At 45.8% G+C, this 22,303-nt stretch overlaps 1 protein-coding gene across 1 annotated transcript in view; it reads right to left on the minus strand.

Moving 5' to 3' along the window:
• Positions 1-22,303, minus strand: part of LOC115541792 (histone deacetylase 4-like) — a 165,447-nt gene that overhangs the window by 64,605 nt on the left and 78,539 nt on the right. The window contains 3 exon segments of the mRNA XM_030353632.1: positions 5,177-5,283; positions 5,798-5,926; positions 21,689-21,807. Coding sequence (XP_030209492.1) covers positions 5,177-5,283; positions 5,798-5,926; positions 21,689-21,807 — 355 coding nt within the window.

Below are 22,303 nucleotides of genomic sequence, written 5' to 3' on the forward strand. Positions count from 1 at the left end.
CATTGACATTACCATGGCTCACGGAGCCATTTGTATTATTTTCGTTTATCCCGCTATGGGCACCGACCCACACGTTTTCTGTTATTCATTTAATAAATGCCTCTTTTGGCTTTGAACGGACCTGGGAAAGAGAGACATTCCTGGGGTCGGGTCGCCACATATGGTGGAGAATGCAGGCACTCTGACCAGGCTACGGACTACTCAGGATTACAAACCCACCCGCCAATGAAGAACCCGGATGGAGCAGCTGCCGCGGCCGCCGCCCAGCGCCAGCAACGGGACCAAGCCCTGGCAGCCGCCATCCAGAGTGACACCGCTGAGAGCCTCGTCCTTCTCCGGGAGGCGGTACTACGCCACACCCAACAGGCAGTTTGTGAATCCCTGACCTTCGCGCCGACCAGCCGCCTCACCAAACTCGGCCCGGACGACGACGTGGAGGCCTACCTGGAGGTCTTCGAAAGGACAGCATGTCGGGAGAGCTGGCAGGAGGACCGGTGGGCCCACATCCTGCCCCCCTCCCTCACCGGACCCGCACAGCAGGCAAGCCAGGATCTGGCGCCGGAGTGCGCCAGTCAGTACCCAGCGTTGAAATAGGCGATATTGGCATATTATGGCCATAGCTTCGCCGCCAGGGCCAAGGGCTTCCACGAATGGCGATTTGACATCCGAGGCGCCATGGGGCCTCAAATCTCCAACACGGAAGGCTGATCCGGATGTGGCTCACAGACAGTGATGGACCCAGCCTCCTGGACTGGGCTTTGATAGACAATACCGTCCATCAGCTCTCGCCAGACGCCCGTGCCGTGTTCCAATACCCGTACTTCCATGAGTACACTTAAAGGAAGTACACTATCTGCACTATCCGTACTCACTTGAGTACGCTAATTCTTCAGATGTGAGTGCTGTTCCAAATCGAGTACTCTGTGGTGCACTTACCGGAAATGACGATCACGACTGCCGCCGCGGCTCCTCCCCCGCAATAAACATCCAGCTTTGAACGGTGAACTCGTTACGCCTAGCAAAAAAAACTACAAAATTACTATTAATGCAGGCTTTGTGGAAAATACGCCGACTTTGGCTCAGCCTGGCTCCGCCTCTTCCGCTACGTAGCTAAGATGGCTGCCGTTGAGTACGGAGAGTGTCCTTCGATCCACACTTCACGATTAGCCCATTTTGAGTATGGCATCCGGGTCCTTGAAGTATACTTCTTTTCGCCGGATCTGAATTGGAACGTACTGCGTACTCAAATTTTGAATACGCAGTACGGACAGTACGGGTATTGGAACACGGCCCCGGAGAACCCTTGGCACCAACAACCCTGACATGGTAGACGAGCTGGTCCTGCAACTGGAGAACTGGCAGGTGGCTCAACAGCTGAGTTTTAGCATCCGGAACCCCTCACGGCCTGCCGAGACGCAAAGGGACCAACGAGGCCCGAATCCCTTGCCACGATCACCCAAACCGAGACCGCCGGCCCTCTCCCAGGAGCCCCGAGAGGATAGACGGTGCTTCGGCTGCGGTCAGACCAGACACCTTGCCCGACAGTGTCCCGGAAACAGGGACGTATCCATGCCTTTGGCCTACGCCGACGTGGGACAGTCAGGGCCGTGTTGATGGGACGGTCAGGGCCGTGTTGATGCGCCCAACCTGTTGGGCGCATCAGAAGCCCGGGGCCCCAACCCTCCCAGTGTGGGTAGGGAATAAGGACACTCAGGCCCTCCTGGATACCGGCAGTATCGTGACCCTCCTGCGCCCCGACCTAGCTGGGGGAAAGCGAGGGGAGCCCATCGAGGTCGCCAGTGTGCACGGGGACACCCGCACGTACGAGACCTGCCATGTGGTAGTGCGGACCCCCCGAGGGATGTTTACGGCACGGGCCGGGATCTTGCCCCAACTCCCCGTGCCCCTGCCAATTAATTGGGAGGGACTGCCCCATATCCCACAAACTGCGGAACCCCGAACCGGGTTACCGACCACCGCGGGACCCGCCAAGACGGCACGGACGAACAGGCAGACCCGCTTATGGTGCTCGGGTGGTCCACTCAACCCCAGCAGAATCATCTGCAGAGGACGACGGACCCGAGGGAGATGGCCCCACCACACCGGGTACCCCAGGCCACTCAACGGGAGGAACCCCCCGAGCGGGACCCAGAGGGCCATCCCTGGACCCTCCGGATACCTTGACGGCTACCGAGCAGACCGGCCCACCAGGAGAAGCCGAGAGCTCCCCTCTCACCGAGTTTTCTGATTTTTTTCAAATGGGGGGGGGGAACGGATTGACCCGGACAGTTTGCCAGTGCCCAGCTGCAGGATGACGTCTTGAAGCACGCCTGGAGTCACGTACTCGCCCACGACGGCCAAGCGAGGGAGTCGCTATTTGCTTGCCACACCGTCACTTCAGAACCAGGGGGGGTCTGCTGTATCGAGTAACTGGTGGTACCCAGCCTTATATCAGCAAAGTGCTGTTTATGGCACACTCACATCTGTTAGGAGCCCACTTAGGCATGGACAAATCCAGGGACCGGATTTTAGACAGTTTTTATTGGCCCGGGGTGAAAAAATACGTTGTTCAGTACTGTCAGTCATGCCCCGACTGCCAGCGTGCTGCCCCGAGACCCTTGGTTCGGAACCCTTAAATACCCATGCCCATTATCGAAGTACCACTCGACCGGTTAGCTCTGGACATTGCCGGGCCTCTCCCGAAAACCAGCCGGGGTCATCGGTACATTTTAGTGTTAGTGGACTAAGCTACCAGGTATCCGGAAGCCCTGCCACTCCACGACGCCACGGCGGTGGCTAAGGAGCTTATGCTCCTGTTCAGTCGGGTAGGGATAACCAGGGAGGTACTCACAGACCAGGGGTCTTGTTTCATGTCACGGTTAATGAAGGACCTGCTTAGCCTCCTCCAGGTAAAGAAGCTCCACGGGTTTCTTCCCCTTTGAGCTGCTGTATGGGAGAAGACCAAGGGGACTCCTCGACCTCGCCAAGGAGGCATGGGAGAGTCGGCCATCCCCTCATTGCACTATGGTGGACCACGTGAAGCAGGTGCGGGACCGCATGGCAGGTCGGGACCGCATGGCAGGTCTGGCCCATCGTCCGGGACCATCTCTGACATGCCCAGCAAGCTCAAGCCCGGGTCTACAACCGGGGAGCCCAGCTGCGCATATTTCGGCCCGGCGACCTGGTCCTGGTCCTCATACCAACGGCAGGTCCTCATACCTGGTCCTCACACCCACCCAACTCTATCACGTAAACCTGCTGAAGCAGTGGCAGACGGGAGCTAACCCACCGGCACCGACACCCCTGGTTCTGGCCGCCCGACGCGACATACCTGTGGTTCCCGTGGGAGAAGACCTCAGCCCAGCCCAGAAGCAAGACCTCGAGGAAGACATCCTATAGCACCAGGATGTCTTTTCAGAAGTACCCAGGAGGACCAGGGTCGCACAACAAGACATCAAGGCGGCGCCAGCGGTCACGGTGCGCGTCCCCACCTACCGGGTCCCAGAAGCCCGTAGGAACGCCATCCGGGAGGAGGTCGTCAGAATGCTCCAGCTCCGAGTCTTCGAGGAGTCAAGCAGTGCCTGTGCCGTGTTCCAATATCCATACTATCCGTACCTACTAGCCTTAGTTTGAGTACGTAGGGCGTTCCAATTCAGTTCGGACGAAAATAAGTGTACTGAAAGGTCCCGGATAGTGTACTCAAAACGGTTAAATCGTGAAGTCTGGATCGATGAACACTTTTCGTACTCAACGGCGGCCATCTTAGCTACGTAGCGGAAGAGGGCGGAGCCAGGCTGAGCCAAAGTCGGTGCAGTTTCCACATAGCCTGCATTAATAGAGTCATTTTGTCGTTTTTACAGCTTTTATAGCTTATTATAGCTGCTAGGCGTAAAGAGTTCCCCGTACACAGCGGAATGCTTATTGTGGGGGAGGAGCCGCGGCGGCGGTCATGATCGTAATTTCCGGTTAGTGCACCATGGAGTATTCGATTTGGAACAACACTGACATCTGAAAATTAGCACACAGTGAGTACGGATAGTGTACGACATTTAAGTGTACTCATGGAAGTATGGATATTGGAACACGGCACAGGTCTAGCCCTGTCGTGCTGGTCCCCAAACCCGATGGGACTTTTAGATCCTGCAATGACATCCGGAGACTCAATGAGGACTCGGACTTTGACGCCTACCCCACAGATTTTTTAGGGCCGATACCGTTACCGATTTTTTTTCATCAGCCTTAGCCGATAACCGATACGCCGATACTGATTTTCTTGAGATGATATTTGGAGCCAATAGTACCCTGGAAATCCAGAGTTCTCGCGAGAACACAATTTGAATTTGCTCAGCGAGTCACTCTGGGAACGAGCAATATATTCTGGGCCTCCCCTGACCCAGAACATTAATCAATCACATCGATGTATCAATATAGGCGGGCCAAAAGCGTCGCTGTTTTACAGACCGGATACGGCAAGAGTCTTATCTATTGGTTAGCTCTACTGGTCTGGATACGTCACCCCTTGTATTCTTCTGATAGGTCATAGTGTTATCCAATGTGTGTTATCCAGTGATATTTTCAAATGCATGGTTGGTGCCGCCCCTCGAGTTGGGCCATATTCATTACTCGTTGCCAGACCCTACAGCTTTCTAGATGTGGGTTTGGATTTCCAGGCTAAGCCTCCCTCAATTTACATCATAAAAATGACACAATGATGATAACAAATGTTACAATGTCTCAATTTAGAAAAATTTACATTTATTGAACTGTCTAAATCACGGCAACAAAAAAAAAAAAAAAATAGGCCGATACTGAAAAAAATTATCGGCCGATACCGATACACGTAAGAAATATGCAAACACGCATTTTCTGTTATTCATTTAATAAATGCCTCTTTTGGCTCTGAACGGACCTGAGTTTGGTAATTCCTGAGAAATAGAGACATTCCTGGGGCCGGATCGGCAAAGTGTGTTGGGGTGTGTGTGTGTGTGTGTGTGTGTGTGTGTGTGTGTGTGTGTGTGTGTGTGTGTGTGTGTGTGTGTGTGTGTGTTTTTGTGCGTTTGGTCATTTTGGCGTGCAGCCGGGCGAGTGTGTGTGTGTGTGTGTGTGTGTGTGTGTGTGTGTGTGTGTGTGTGTGTGTGTGTGTGTGTGTGTGTGTGTGTGTGTGTGTGTGTGTTACCTCGGCGCTGGAGCACACAGCGATGCCGTTCTCGTTGGGGATATTAGAGGAGCTGTTGTTGTTCGGGGAGCTGGGGCCAGAGCCGGGAGCACTGCTACAAACAGAGTCTAAACACACAGGTAGAAACACACATCCACACACACATGCACAAACACACGCACACACACAGACACACATGTAGAAACACACAGACACACACACACACATTTACACGCATACACACACACACACACACACAAACACACACACACACACACATTCACACGCATGCACACACACACACACACAAACACACACACAGACACACGTAAAAACGCACAGAAACACACACACACACACAAAGATAGACATACAGAGACACACACCCACACAGTTCTGAACTGAAGTCATTACAAAATGCAAAAGAAAAGATCCGAAGGCTCTCAGATTCTAGTACATTATAAATACTCAATGAAAGTAAGAGGCATTCAGCAGTGTGTGTGTGTGTTGGTGTGTGTGTGTGTACGTGTGTGTGTCTGTGCCTGTATGTGTGTGTACGTGTGTGTGAGCATAGGTGTGAGTGTTTGCTTGTGCAAGTGTGCGCTTGTGTGTGCATGTGTGCGTGAGAGTGTGTGTGCTTGCCTGCCATATCCAGCGAGCGTTTCTTGGCGGCGGTGATGGGGCTGTCGCGGCGCCGTAGGAGTGGGCTGCTCCGCCTCTCACTCACCTTCTGCTTCAGCCTGGAGCGCAGCTTCAGGTTGGGCTCCGACGCTGAGAGAGAGAGAGAGAGAGCGAGAGAGAGAGAGCGAGAGAGAGAGAGAGAGAGAGAGAGAGAGAGAGAGAGAGAGAGAGAGAGAGAGAGAGAGAGACGAAAGTGCAGGGGGAGAGACGAGAGTACAGGGGGAGAGTTTGAGAGAGAGAGAGAGAGCCGAGAGTGCAGGGGGAGAGTTTGAGAGATGGGGAAGGAGAGAGAAAGAAAGGGAGAAGGAGAGAGTGGGGGAGGCATGGGAGGAGAGAGGAAATGGATGGAGAGAGAGATGAGGGGCGGGGAGGGAGGCAGATGGAGGAGAGTGGGCGGAGAGGGGGAGGTGGGTTGGATAGAGAGAGGAGAGGGGAGAAAGAGAAAAAAGAGAGAGATAGAGACAGAGAGGGTTGTGGGAAAGAGAGAGGTGATAAATTAAACTGCAATACAAGAGAGGGATCAATGATCCTAATTAAAATCCTCATGTTCAATTAACAACATTCCTGTTGACCATTGAGAGCATTGGTTCTCACAGTGCGGCCCGCGGGCCAATGCCGGCCCGCAGAAACATTCCTGGCGGCCCGCAATGTTACACAGATGTAAGTTATTAAAAAATAAATAAATAAATATATTTAATTTTTTTATTATTATATCAATATTAATTTAAACAAAAATAAATAAATATAAAGAGAAAAGTCGACTCTCTAGCTTTCAATTGAATCCTTTTACATTTGTTAGTTCTAATCCGACTGTACATTACTTTGAAAGGATGAACCTCGGTTTCTTGATTTAGACCTCACTCCCAGAGGGCCACTGTGCAATGTTTTTTTTCACCACTGGGATGCTGACGGCGTTTCCCGCCAATTCTTTTTTCCTTCCTCCCTCAGTCAAATTTTGGGTTCCTAAATTGGCCCTCAGCTGTCAATACTTTGAGAACCCCTGACCTAGAGTGATCCGATAGCTTTAGAGAGAGGGCTACTTGACCACCATGACGGCCCCCCAGCGAGTGCTCATACTTTCCCTGGAGTGTGATGAAGGACTTGTATGATTCAACTGTATTCATGCCTGTCCTTTTTCCAAATCGGTTTTCACCTCTGTCCCACCTCTCTGCGGCTGCAACACTGTTCAACAATTGTCAGTTCAGTTCAATGTCATCTACTCCCAACTGTTTCAGACATAAAAATAACCCGGCTTTGAAACCGCTCTCAGTATCCCAAGCAAAACACACTTTTAGTTCTCGTCTATCGGGAGAAAAACCGAACCAACAGCGTGTTTCTGCTACTTCTGCTACGACTCAGACCCTGGCCCTCACAGGATCACAGGACCACAGGATCACAGGATCACAGGACGCCGTCAGGCAAGGAGAACCCCCCCGAGGAGGTAAGAGTTGTTTGTTTTTGTGCCGTTCTCCTCATATCACTGGCTGAGGGTTCAGCAGCCAGACAAGCGAACAAAAGGCCCAGCAGCCCTGCGTGGTGCGGTGTGGGTCACCCCGCTGCCACCCAGCGATACGTGCCACGCACAGTGTGTCCCGGGACGGGAGCAGACACAACATCGTCTCGTTGTCTGGTCTTTTCTTTCCTGGCTCGTGCCATTGGAGCCGAGGCTAGTGTTTACAATGTGTGAGCCAATCAGAAGGCTTGTTGTGCCGCCGCCGCCGGTTGGACCAATTAGCATCGTGGCTAGCCTCCTCATTAACATATCACGTGTGGAGCATACTGTGGGGGATCGGGGGGGACACAATGGGAGCGTTTTGTAAAGAAAGTCCTCTCTCAGCTCGCTGCTTGGCTTCTCACACGAGTCACACCACAACTGCTTTGGTAGACCGTCCCCATTTCATTATAACCGTTATGCAACAGTATCACAGCTGTAACACGATGGAGAATTCATGGTGAACCATCAGCATCTCTTATTGTATGTTGTACGTCTTGGCGCTTAATGTATGCACTTATTGTATGTCATACTTAGTTATAATAATAATAATAACTAGAACTGCAAGCAGTTATGCAGGGGTCCAAGAAATGTGCATTTCGCCGGCACAACGCGAAGCATGTGTTCAAAACAAATGGGCTTGCCAAAAGATGCAACTGACTCCAGTGAATCTGTGGATATAAAGGTTTTGACTGTGGGAGCCTCGGTGTGGGAGTTATAGCCCAAAACGCGTTTTCAGAACATTCCATTGGCCAGTTAGGAGATATATTATTTCGTCGTTTATTTGCGCCCCCTTGTGGCGAAATTTTCCAAAGACAATTTTCCTTTGCCAAATAACTCCCGCCCACATTAATAATTCTTGGCCATATTTTTTATATAGACTCGGGTTTGCCCCTTGATGGTTCCCTTATAGTTTGAAGAACATTCTTTGGGCCAATTAGAAGATATACAATTTCCTCGTTTATTGCGCCCCCTAATGGCAAAATATTCCAAATTCTTTATTGAACGCCATTAAGGGTAGCACCGACATGCCTCTAAAATTTGGACTTGATCCGATGTCTAATTTTGGTATTTTTTGAATTTTTGCGTTTCGACGTAAAACGTAGCTAATAAACAAATATTCAAAACGCTACCGTTTCGTAATCGAAGGTCGGATCAAAAAAGTGTTCCTTGATTTCTTTTCGTGTTTGTCTGACGATGTCGTGTGCAAAGTTTGGTGTCTATTGGTCAAGAAATGTGGGAGGAGTAGGGAAAAAACTGTTTTGCGGTTTTCACGATTTTGCGGAAAAAAATTATTGACGCAAATGGGCGTGGCCTATGTCAAAAGATGCAGCAGACTCCAGTGAATATGTGGGTACAAGATTTTAACTGTGGGAGTTATAGCCCCAAACGCGTATTCCTTGGTATAGCGCCACCTAGGGACCGGCGTGTCTGGATTTTGTTATCTGAGTAGCGGTGCCGATTCCGGATCTAGTCATGCAATTGGCGCGTGTGCACCATTTACTGTTTGGGCTGTGGTTCCACTTTCACGGGGAGGTAGTATAACAAGAAATGTGCATTTCGCCGGCACAACGCGAAGCAAGTATTCAAAACGCTACCGTGAACAACCTGTGGATATAAAGGTTTTGACTGTGGGAGGTTCGGTGTGGGAGTTTCGGCCCCAAACGCATTTTCCGCTACCGTTTAGTTGTCGACGGTTGGATCAAAATAGTTTTTACTGATTTGCAACGTGAAACATATATTTAAAACGCTACCGTTTCGTCAACGATGGTCGGATCAAAATAGTTTTGCTGATTTCTTGTTGTGTGCGTCTGAAGATGTCGTGTGCAAAGTTTGGTGTCAATTGGGCAAGAAATGTGGGAGGAGTAGCGAAAAGTCAGTTTAGCAGTTTTCGCGATTTTGCATAAAGAAAATACTGACGCAAATGGGCCTGGCCTATGCCAAAAGATGCAGCTGACTCCAGTGAATCTGTGCGTATAACGTTTTTGACTGTGGGATCTTCGGTGTGGGAGTTATAGCGTTTTCAGAACATTCCATTGGCCAATTAGGAGATATATTATTTCGTCGTTTTTTCCAAAGTCAATTTTCCTTTGCCAAATAACTCCCGCCCACATTAATAATTCTTGGCCATATTTTTTATGCAGACTCGGGTTTGCCCCTTGATGGTTTCCTTATAGTTTGAAGAACATTCCTTGGGCCAATTAGAAGATATACAATTTCCTTGTTTATTGCGCCCCCTGAGCGTAATTATCCGAACCCTAACCCTAGCCCTAACCCTAACCCTTTTTTATCGAACGCCGCTAAGGTTAGCACCAACATGTGTGTAAAATTTGGACTCGATCCGATGTCTAATTTTGTTTTTTTTCTGGATTTTTGATTTTCGACTTAAAACGTAGCTAATAAACAAATATTCAAAACGCTACCGTTTCGTCGTCGAAGGTCGGATCAAAAATCTGTTCCTGAATTCTTTTTGTGTGAGTCTGAAGACGTCGTGTGCAAAGTTTGGTGACGATCGGTCAAGGAATGTGGGAGGAGTAGCGAAAATACAGTTTTGCGGTTTTCGCGATTTTGTGAAAAAAAATTATGGACGCAAATTGGCGTGGCCTATGCCAAAAGATGCAGCAGACTCCAGTGAATCTGTGTGTATAAGGTTTTGAATGTGGGAGGTTCGGTGTGGGAGTTATAGCCCCAAACGCGTATTCCTTGGTATAGCGCCACCTAGGGACCGGCAGGTGTGGATTTTGTCGTCTGCTTAGTCCGAACAGATCTGGATCTAGTCTTGCAATTGGCGTGTCGGCACCATTTACGGTTTGGGCTGTGGTCGCACTTTTAGGGGGGATAGCAGGGGTCCAAGAAATGTGCATTTCGCCGGCACAACGCGAAGCATATGTTCAAAAATTGAGAAACGGCGTGTGCCAAAAGATGCAACTGACTCCAGTGAATCTGTGGATATAAAGGTTTTGACTGTGGGAGGTTCGTTGTGGGAGTTATAGCCCAAAACGCGTTTTCAGAACATTCCATTGGCCAGTTAGGAGATATATTATTTCGTCGTTTTTTTGCGCCCCCTTGTGGCGAATTTTTCCAAAGACAATTTTCTTTTTCCAAATAACTCCCGCCAACATTAATAATTCTTGGCCATATTTTTTATCTAGACTCGGGTTTGCCCCTTGATGGTTTCCCTTGAGTTTGAAGAACATTCCTCTGGCAAATTAGAAGATATACAATTTCCTTGTTTATTGCGCCCCCTTATGGCGATATTTTCCGAATTTTTTATCGAATGCCATTAAGGGGAGCATCGACATGTGTCAAAAATTTGGACTTGATCCGATGTCTAATTTTGGATTTTGTTGAATTTTTGCGTTTCAACGTAAAACGTAGCTAATAAACATATATTCAAAACGCTACCGTTTCGTCGTCGAAGGTCGGATCAATTTTTTTTTCAATTATTTATTTTCGTGTGCGTCTTAAGATGTCGTGTGCAAAGTTTTGTGTCAATTGGTCAAGAAATGTGGGAGGAGTATGGAAAAGGCAGTTTTGCGGTTTTCGCGATTTTGCGAAAAAAAAATTATAGACGCAAATGGGCGTGGCCTATGCCAAAAGATGCAGCAGACTCCAGTGAATATGTGGATACAAGTTTTTGAATGTGGGAGGTTCGGTGTGGGAGTTATAGCCCCAAACGCGTTTTCAGAACATTCCATTGGCCAGTTAGGAGATATATTATTTAGTCGTTTTTTTGCGACCCCTTGTGGCGAATTTTTCCAAAGACAATTTTCTTTTTCCAAATAACTCCCGTCAACATTAATAATTCTTGGCCATATTTTTTATCTAGACTCGGGTTTGCCCCTTGATGGTTTCCCTCGAGTTTGAAGAACATTCCTCTGGCAAATTAGAAGATATACAATTTCCTTGTTTATTGCGCCCCCTTATGGCGAAATTTTCCGAAATTTTTATCGTACGACATTAAGGTTAGCACCAACATGTGTGTACAATTTGGACTCGTTCCGATGTCTAATTTTGGATTTCTTTGGATTTTTGATTTTCCACGTCTAATTTAGCTCATAAACCAATTTTCAAAACGCTACCGTTTCGTCGTCGAAGGTCGGATCAAAAAACTGTCCGACGATTCCTTTGCGTGTGCGTCTGAAGATGTCGTGTGCAACGTTTGGTGTCGATTGGTCAAGAAATGTGGGAGGAGTAGGGAAGGAGTTATAGCCCCAAACGCGATTTTCTTGTTATAGCGCCACCTAGTGGCCGGCAGGTCTGGATTTTGTCGTCTACGTAGTCTACACGGATCTGGATCTAGTCATGCAATTGGCGTGTGTGCACCATTTACGGTTTGGGCTGTGGTACCACTTTTAGGGAGGTAAGAAAAATAATCCTTACAAAAACAATAGGGATCCAACCTGTTGGCTTGGACCCCTAAAAATCCTTACAAAAACAATAGGGATCCAACCTGTTGGCTTGGACCCCTAAAAACAATAGGGATCCAACCTGTTGGCTTGGACCCCTAATAATAGGAAAAATCCTTACAAAAACAATAGGGATCCAACCTGTTGGCTTGGACCCCTAAAAATCCTTACAAAAACAATAGGGATCCAACCTGTTGGCTTGGACCCCTAAAAATCCTTACAAAAACAATAGGGATCCAACCTGTTGGCTTGGACCCCTAAATATAGCTGCGAGCAGCAATGTGGGTGTCAAGCATAATCGGACTCGGTAGGCTAATTCTGCCGGATGGACGCAATCGGCCAGGGGGCTACATGACGACCGCCTCGGAAATCGGCAACACCGACAGCCGGTGGGATGAGTAAATGGGAAAAGGACCCCACCTAGAGGTAAGGGCGCAATGCAGTCTGCCTGACAGAACGAATGTCACAAATACATAGGGGTATTCGGAACAATATCAACAAAATAATTTACAAGATATATGGGGAGGTCTGACAGTATCATTAAACATTGAAAATAAGTTTGAAATGTACTCATGTGAAGAGAGAGGAGTTAAAACACGTCTTCATTAATTATAGCGCCCCCTAGAGGTCAATGGTCACCAAATTCATTGAGTGTCCCCATAATGATGTTATGGGTCTATGTATCAAGTTTGGTTATGATTTGTCCAAGGGATGCTGAGATATTACCGTGTTTCCGGTTTGGCGGCTTCGCGGTCGAATATCATTAGCTGCCGCGGATATTTCTCCAAAAAATAATATACTAGCTATACGGGGAGGTCTGATAGTATCACCAGACATTGAAAATAAGTTTTAAATGTACTAATGTGAAGAGGGAGGAGTCAAAACACATCGACATTAATAACAGCGCCCCCTAGAGGTCAAAGGTCACCAAATTCATTCAGTGTCAGCTTTATGGGGGCTTGGGTCTATATACCAAGGTTGGTTATGATATGTCAAAGGGCTGTTGAGATATGGGCCTACATCCGGTTTGATCCGGCAAATTTGATTGGCTTTAGCGGGCAAACGGTTTTGAATTTGAAAAATCTATTCAATGTTTTTTATCAAACATGGCCGGAAGATCATGTGTGCCAAGTTTCGAGTTGATTGGACAAGATTTGTGATAGAAGTAGCACTTTGAAGGTTTTTGACATAAACCAAGATGGCGGAAATATACGTCATGGCGCAATGACGTCATAGGGTGTGTTGAACTGGGCTTGGTTCAAGGAATCCAACGATACCTGGTTTGTGAATATTGGTCGAATAGGTCGAAAGTTATGAACATGAATGCAGGTCCAACTTTGACCTGTTGGTGGCGCTAGAGCTGTTGGGCTAGCAACCTGAGATTGGGTTAATGGGTTAATGGGTTAATGGGGCTGTCTTGAACCAGTGTGCCAAATTTCACAACTTTTCGCCAAGCGGTTCTATGGGCTGCCATTGACTCCCATTGCAGGTAAATAATAATACAAAACAATAGGTTGTCTCGCAACGTAGTTGCTTGACACCCAATAATACATCTAATTTAGAGGCGCCTTTCAAGACACCCAAGGTCACCTTACAGAGCATATAGTCATAATAAATCGTTCAAAAAAAAACAAAAAAAACAAACAAGACATTGTGGAAAAATAAATAAATAAATAGTACCGTACTTAGTTTTGTAGCATCTTATCCTAACTACCGTTGCTGTGTACGGGGAATGGGTTAACCTAGTGATTGTTAGTGCTTGGCACTTGATTCTATGAAAATCCTTACTGTACCGAAAGCGATATTGTATTGTCTTTCTTCTGAGAAATGTACTTATTGCAAGCCCTTTTGGATAAAAGCGTCTGCTAAATGACCTAAATGTAAATGCTCACATTTACATTTTTCTATTTTGTTTTCACTAGTATATTATTTTTGGGCTTATTCATCGATCAGTGTCTGATCCTGACACTAAACAACTATGTTCCACTACAGCGAGTCAATGTGGTACTTTTTTGTGATCAGCATTTTTAAGGTTTTCATGGTCTGTTGATATTCAATATACTAGAATTATGCCAATAATCAAGGCTGGCTATGGTTCACTGTGCCTGATGATCCTGCTTTTATTTATTATGACACACAGAGTGATATGTTTGGTAAACCCCTGCAAGCTGCCTGATGTGAAACAATTGGCTTTATTGTTCTCCAAAGCACATGGTCATGAGGTCATCGCACACTTTTAACACTTTTATACACTCAAAACATGGGTGCCACACAAACCACACCACTTGCACATGCTACATTACTTTTGCACACACACACTTCTTGCGAGCGATACAAAAATAAACCCCAACTCTCATTAACTGACAGCTGGGATCCGTCTGCTCATCATGTCACCAAGGCAAGGCAAGGCAACTTTATTTATATAGCACTTTTCATACACAAGGCAGACTCAAAGTGCTTCACATATAAACATTGTCATACAATAAAATAAAATAATAGATAAGTAAAAGAAAAACATATGCAAAGAAATGGGTAAAATAGAAAAAGGCATTTTAGTATTAAAATAGAAAATAAAGGCACAGTTAAAAAAGCTTTTTAGAAAGTGCAATGTATTTAAGATTTTAGCAGAAAGCTATAGCAAACATAAAAGTCTTCAGTCTTGTTTTAAAGGTGCTCAGAGTTGGGGCAAGTCTTAAATCCTCTGGGAGTTTATTCCAGCTATTTGTTGCATAGTAACTAAATCCTGCTTTCCCATGTTTTGTGTTTACTCTGGGGATAATTAACAGATTGGTCTCAGAGGATCTTAGTGGTCTAGAAGGCTGATGTAGTGGAAGCATATCAGTTAAATATTTTGGGCCTAAACCATGTAGGGATTTATAGGTTAGCAACATGATTTTAAAATCAATTCTCTGACCTACAGGAAGCCAATGTTACGATTTCAGAATTGGTGTAATATGATCAAATTTTTTGGTCTTTGTTAGAACTCTAGCAGCAGCATTTTGAACAAGCTGAAGCTTCCTCAGAGTTTGTTTTGGGAGACCTGTGAGGAGACCATTGCAGTAATCAAGCTTACTAGTGATAAAGGCACGTACAAGTTTTTGTAAGTCTTCGGTGGACATGAGCCCTCTAAGTCTTGCTACATTTTGAAGGTGATAATATGCCGATTTTGTAACTGATTTGATGTGACTGTCAAAATGTAAATCTGAATCCATGATAACCCCTAGATTTCTGGCTTTGATTGAGGTTTTCAGGGACAGAGAGTGAAGGTGTTGGGTTACTTTAAGCCTTTCCGTTTTAGAACCAAATACAATTATCTCTGTTTTGTCCTCATTTAGTTGAAGGAAATTTCGGCACATCCATTCCTTCACTTGCTCAATGCACTGGCACAGCAGATCTATGGGCCGATAGTCATTTGGTGATAGCGATACATAGATTTGCGTGTCATCAGCATAGCAATGATGGTCAATATTGTTATTTTGCATGATTTGCCCTAGTGGGAGCATGTAGATGTTGAATAAAGAGAGTCCTAAGATCGAACCTTGTGGGACTCCACATGTCACGTTGGTTGATTCTGATACAAAGTCGCCAATGGAAACAAAGTAGTTCCTATTTTGTAGGTAGGACCTGAACCAATTTAAGACAGTGCCTGAAAGCCCCACCCAGTTTTCTAACCTTTCCAGAAGTAATGTATGGTCTACACAGTGTCGAATGCAGCACTGAGGTCAAGTAGCATTAGTATTGAGGTTTTGCCAGAGTCTGTGTTAAGACGGATGTCGTTTACAACTTTAATAAGGGAGGTCTCAGTGCTGTGCAGGGGTCGAAATCCTGATTGGAAGGTGTCATAGCAACCAGTTGATGCCAGGAAGTGATTTAGTTGCTGGAGGACAACTTTCTCAATGATTTTACTTATGAAGGGTAGATTTGATATTGGTCTGTAGTTGTTAATAATAAAGGCATCTAGGCTCCGCTTTTTTAAAAGGGGTTTAATAACTGCAGTTTTCAAAGCTTTTGGGAACTTGCCTGACTGGAGAGAGTTGTTAACTAGGTATAGTATCAAGGCAACAGGTGGATGGCTTTAGTTGTGTCACAGTTTCCACAAGATTTTGAGAGTCTATAACATCAAAGCATGCCATCCTTGCAACGTAATTTTTGCCTGAACAGGGTGGTAGTCCAACATTTTTGTTTGACGTGGAGATATTGATGGCGCGTCTGATACCTTCAATTTTATCAATATAAAAAGCTGCAAACTCATTGCATTTCTGCGTGGAATGGAGATCAGGTGGAATTTCTGTTGAGGGGTTGGTCAGTCTGTCAACAGTTGCAAATAGGGTTTTTGCATTATTAGTGTTGGTTTTAATGATATTGGAGAAAAATGTTTCTCTAGCATTTTTTAAGTCTAAATTGTAGGCACGGAGGCTCTCTTTATAGATATCATGGTGAATATGAAGTTTTGTTTTACGCCAGATGCGTTCAACCTTCCTGCATTCTTTTTTCTGTGCTGTTACAGAAGCAGCTTTTCTCCAGGGTGCCTTTTGCTTTCCAGAAATCGTTTAACCTTATAAGGTGCAATGACATCTATGACTTTCAAAATTTTCAAATTAAAGTTTTCTACAAGATCATCAGCAGAACATGGTTTAGAGGTGGTAGCAAGGAGATGGCCTTTTTAAAAAGTACATTAGAATCTTCATTGATATACCGTTTTTTGACAGTGTTTGATTTTGTCTGTATGTCGGGAATAAAAGATATGTTAAAGAAAACACAAAAGTGGTCAGACAAGGAAGGATCAGTCACAGAGAGATCAGAAACATTGAGGCCCTTTGTGATAACCAGGTCTAGAGTGTGCCCCTTACAATGAGTAGCCTCTTTCACATGTTGAGACAGTTCAAATGTGTCCAAAATGGTAAAAAAAAAATTTGCACACTTGTCATTCAAATCATCAGTATGAAAATTGAAGTCACCAGTTATAACTAGACAGTCAAATTCTGTGGAGATGCTAAACAATAATTCTGTGAAGTCATCGAAAAAATTTGCAGAATATCTGGGTGGCCTGTAATTAATTAATAGGAGAACTCTGGGGGAGCATTTCAATACAGCACTAAGGTATTCGAACGATGGAAAATCACCAAATAACATCTGTCAGGACTACTATCAGTACGGTGGTGGGGGTGGGGCGCCATCCTCCTGGGTGTTAGCAGCCTGCGGCCATGACGTGGCGATGCTATCATTGACACAGATGCAAGTTTGATGCCAGCATATTCCAGTTTCTTAAATTCGGCTGGAAAATCGCAAAGGGAGTCATTGGAGCTGGAGTTGTTGTTGTGGCTATGGGAGAGATGAGGCTGGAGGTCATCGTCGATGGGGGAATGCAGAGGAGGGGGGTGGCCGTTCCTCGCCAAGCCAGCATCAGCGATGGGGGAGGGCACAGTGTTGATGGCGTCGGGCGGGCTGTTGTCTCTCTTCAAGGTCTGTGGGCTGTCTGCTATCTGTGTGTCAGATAGTGGCAGAGTAGTTGTGTGGGGGAGGCTGTAGTCTCGCTTCTTCTCAACCTGTGCTCTGATTGTGGCCTGTGCGTCAGACCATGGCAAGATTGTGGCCTGTGCGTAAAGCGAGAAGAGAAGATTGTCCCTCAACAGTTTTGAGCCTAACCTGTTTGGGTGTAGGCCATCTGCTCTGAAAAGATATTTGCGCCCCCAGAATAAGTTGAAATTGTCAATAAAGTCTGTTCCTCTTTCATTGCAGACTCTGGAAAGCCATATATTCAGTGCAAGTAGACGACTGAATCTGTTTATTCCCCTGTCAACTGTTGGTATGGGTCCACTGATGGAAGACTTGATGTGTATTTTGTCCAGTGTATCCAATAGATCAGTGTAATCCCTCTTCAGAACTTCTGACTGTTCTCTTTGAATATCATTAAATCCTGCATGCACAATAATCTGTGGGATTTTGGGGTTTTCCAATATGATTTTGGCTAGTTTATGGTTGATATCACTAACCATTCCATATGGGAAGAAGCATGTTTTGATCTTCTTACCGGTTATATCCTTGATAGTTGAGTCTCCTATAATCAGAGTGTCTGGTTCATCTGCTTTCTCTGAGATGGGCCCTTGTTGGACGGTGGCAGACACATGCGCAGCCCGCCTCCGTGGCGACTGGTTGTTCCATCTCTGTCCGGACACATTTCAGGGGTCAGGGGTGCACAGGTGGCCGAGGCATGCGCAGCTCGCCTCCGTGGCGACTGGTTGTTCCGTCTCTGTCCGCACTGTCCGTCCGGACGCATCTCGGGGCTCAGGGGTGCATCGGTGGCAGGCGCGTTCGTGGACTCTTGAAGTGGCAGGAACCGGTTCTTCAGTGGCAGGGTTGATTTGAGTGACGGGCTAATCCGGCTGATACATGTAACTTTAGCTTTGGGTAGCTTAGCATTTGGTGTTGAGTGAACTTGTTGATTCACTTTGGTATGTTGCTTTGGCTTAGCGCCGACTCTGAACCAGTGAGACGCAGCTGGAACTGTCTCTCTCTTGTCCAGCTTCGGGAAGGATACAGTGTAGCTTTGATCATCTTGCTGTATCTGAGTGAGCTCAGCAAACTCACCCATCGGCACTGTATCCTGTGATAGTCCTTTGCATTTTTCTACTGCTGCTAGTCTCGTTTCAATTGAAGCCAATGTCTGTTTCAGTTTGGCGCAGTCTGTGCATTTCCCAGTCTCCGTGCCTGAGATATCCGAATACAGAGGCATGTTGGCGATAGGAAAGTCCAAGGTTTTTTCTGCGCTCTGATCCGGGAGTAAAAAGTGCCAAAATGTATTGTTGAATCGAGCGATTGAGGACAACGGAAACAAACTATATACTGTCAGGAAAATAAAATAAGATAAAGTAGATCTGGACGATGAATTAAGTAGTTTTTTCCAATGCCTAGCGGAGCTTCGGGAAACATGACCTCTCTCTCTGCTCTCCTCTCTCACCAATCACGTTCAGGGATACGGGGTGGACTAATTGCATGCTGCAATTCGTCTGGAACCTGCAGGCGCAGACCAACATGCCTCTGGAATTATGCCTTCCCTCCCCACCACCCGGCCGGCCTCTGGAACCCAGATGGCTGCTAGGTGACCATGGGCCATAAACTATGAAGGAACATCAAACTAGACTGTGTTGAAGTATATCTGCATAAAGTGTGTGTGTGTGGGGGGGGGGGGGGGGGATAAATCCAAACAAGGGCCCACTATAGAGGGAGAGGAGGGGGGCTTCATTTGAAAAGAGCAACACAACAAATGTATGTTTGTGTTTGAGTGTGTGCGTGTGCGTGTGCGTGTGCGTGTGTGTGTGTGTGTGTGTGTGTGTGTGTGTGTGTGTGTGTGTGTGCATTGCATTGAGAGAGAGAGAGAGAGATAGAGAGAGAGAGAGAGGAGAGAGAGAGAGAGAGAGAGAGAGAGACTAGCTGGGTTTCCATCACCCTGATTTTATGTGAATTTTGAAGTATCTAATCAGTAAACGGTGATGGAAACACCAACATTTGCATAAAAATTCTCTAATTCGCAAAAAAGTTTATCCGCTCGCTTGAGGTGGGTTTTGAGAAATGCGAAAGAGAGTATATGCGCAAAAAAGGGAGATGGAAACACACTTTTCAAAACAGCTGCGACGTAGCGAACATTGAACACACAGGACTGACAACGTCCTTTCGATTTCCGCATAACGACCGGCCATAGCAACCCTGCCAACATCAACTTGTAGCATCAATATATATATTTTTTTAAGCGTTTGTATACATAGACATCCTATATCATATATATATGATATAGGATGTCTATGCTTGCATATCCGTTAATTATACCGTGTCCATTAATCCCTGATATATGGACACCTAGTAATTCCAGTCAAATTGTCAGTCCAGCCTTCAGAGAGCTGGTACATTGTGGAAAATCCGTTAAACTTAGGGGTGTAACGGTACACAAAAATCTCGGTTCGGTACGTACCTCGGTTTTGAGGTCACGGTTCAGTTCATTTTAGGTACATTAAGAAAACAAATTGCAAAATATAAATGTGCTAAGTTGTTCATAACACACTTTTGTGCTTTTAACAATAGGAACATTAGACAATACAAAGCTAGAATTCGGCTCAAAAATATAAATACAAGTTTCTGAAATGTAGAAATAAAAATAAATAACATTGGCTCAGACTGTTTCTTTAAAAAATATATTTTCTCCATGTGCAAAATTTAACAATTGCAACATAAAACAGTTTCAAGTTGTTGCTTGAAACTAACCCTAACCCAAAATTTGAGTGTACACACGATGTACCCTACATGTTACTCCCGTATACCACAATGCAATGCGGTCGTGTTTCCGGAGGAGAAGAAGAAGCTGCATAACCGCGAAAACGAATACATTTAATGATGGAGTCTCCGGCTTTCGTTGAGAAATGTCAACAATTTATTTGGAATTTAACATTGAATATTTAACATTCAAAATTAATTAAACAAGGAAATGTAACATTCAACTTCAATACAACCTCCAGCTTTCGTCGTGAGTGCCCGGTTTGTTTACATGATGTGGGGGCATCTGTCTGCGTCACACAAATACCCGGCGCATTTACTGACGCAAATGACGTTTAGAAATGTGAAGCGTAGTGTCCGAATTCTCGTTTGTTCGTTCCCTAAATAGTGCACTATATCATGAACACTATATAGGGAATAGTGAGTGAGTGGATAGGGAACGATTTCGAACACAGCTACGGTGTGCGCAACTGCATTTGCGGCTGCAGCATGTTCCACACATGCGGTCCTCTACTTAATATGTCCGTATTGGAAACTCGTTCGGTACGCCTCCGTACCGAACCGAGCACCCCGTACCGAAACGGTTCAATCACAAATACATGTGCCGTTAAACCCCTAATTAAACTGTAATCAGAAAACGCGGTTATATGCTATAGACCCTGGAGTATATGTGGTATAAAGGCTGCGACAAATTTCGAATTATAAATATGAACAATGTATCCTTTAAATACGTCCATGGAACTGATGGCCAATGTGAATAATAGATACGTGTGGACCGCTGAAGAGGTAAAACTTTTCCTTGCTCTCATCAAAGAAAAAACAGCTATTTTAGATGGAAAACAACGCAATTCCACTATATATCAGGACCTAAGAGAGGATCTTATCAAAAGGATACGACAAGCCCTGGAATGTGCGTAGTTTTCTGCTCCAACCACTTGATGGAAACGCACCTAATTCTAATTTATTTTTTGCAAACTTTCTAAAGATTCTTTTAGATGGAAATGTGACTACTGAGAGGAGGTGTGTAGAGAATCGGGTCATGAGGTCTACAATTCTCCCAAACAAACACACAGACAAAGACACACACCCACACTCAAGCGTGGGTGTGTGTGTGAGTTTGGTGCAAGACCATATTTGGACTCAGGTAGACTAATGTGTGTTGTGTCACATGTGATGTGTGTAAAGGTAGATGCATGGGTGTTCAAGTGCGTATGCATGTGTGTGTGTATGCGTGTGTGCCTGTTTCTGTGCATGCGTGCATTAGTTGTTATATGCATGGGTTTGTGAATGTGTGTGTGTTTGTGTGAGGGATGAAGTATGTGGGTGTGTGCATATTTGATTGTCTTTATGTGTGCGTTCGTGTTGTTTGCACGCATGTGTAAGTGTTTACGTACGTGTGTGTTTATCTGAACGTGTGTGTTAATGTTTACAGGCATCTGTGTGTTTGTGTGCTTGTGTTTGTGTGTGTGTGGATGTGTTTATGTGCATCTGTGTGAGTTTGTGTGTTAGTGTTTATGTGTATCTTTTTGTGTCTATGTTTGTGTTTACGTGCATCTGTGTCTGTGTGTGTATGTGTTTGTTTGTGTGCATCTGTGTGTGTTTGTCGTATTGCATCTGTGTGTGTGCATGTGTGATTGTGCGTGAGTATGTGTGTGTATTTGTGTGAGTTGGGTCCCCGCAGCCTACCGGTCTTGCGCAGGGGGAAGTCGTCTCGGGGGTTGTACACCCCCAGGACGGGGTGGTTGTATGGGGACAGGCCCGTCTGGGGGGGCGAGCTCTGATCCAGAGAACTGTGCTGGGTTTTCCTGGAGGGAATCACAAGCAGAACACACTCAGGACTGGTGAGTCCCCCCAACGCTATTATGTGTTCAGATCAGCCCTTCTTCCTGGTGTATAACACCAGGGATTTGCAGTCTTATTTTATCCCTTAACACTGTTTCATTCACTCCCAAGCATATGAGAAACAACACTGAACTGGTGCTTTTGCATACCCACATTTGGATCGTCATTATTTTCAAGTTTGGAAGATGGTTATTCTATAAATGCCTATTTGAAAGTATCATAAAGGATTGATTTTCTCACTGCTACCAGTAGGGTGCAGACCACAACCTGTAGGGTAACGTCCAGAACACTCCATTATAGTCTGGTGTAGCATTTTTCAGTTATAAGAGTTAAAGGAGTGTTTCTCTCAGTGGTACCAGTAGGGGGCAGACCGTCTTAGTACAGTACACTAGGTTCTGGTGCTGAAAAAGGTTAAAGTGGTGATATCATGCTTTTTCGATTTGTGAACGTTCAACCAAT

The sequence above is a fragment of the Gadus morhua genome, chromosome 4 (genome assembly GCF_902167405.1).
Source record: "Gadus morhua chromosome 4, gadMor3.0, whole genome shotgun sequence".
NCBI lineage: Eukaryota > Metazoa > Chordata > Actinopteri > Gadiformes > Gadidae > Gadus > Gadus morhua.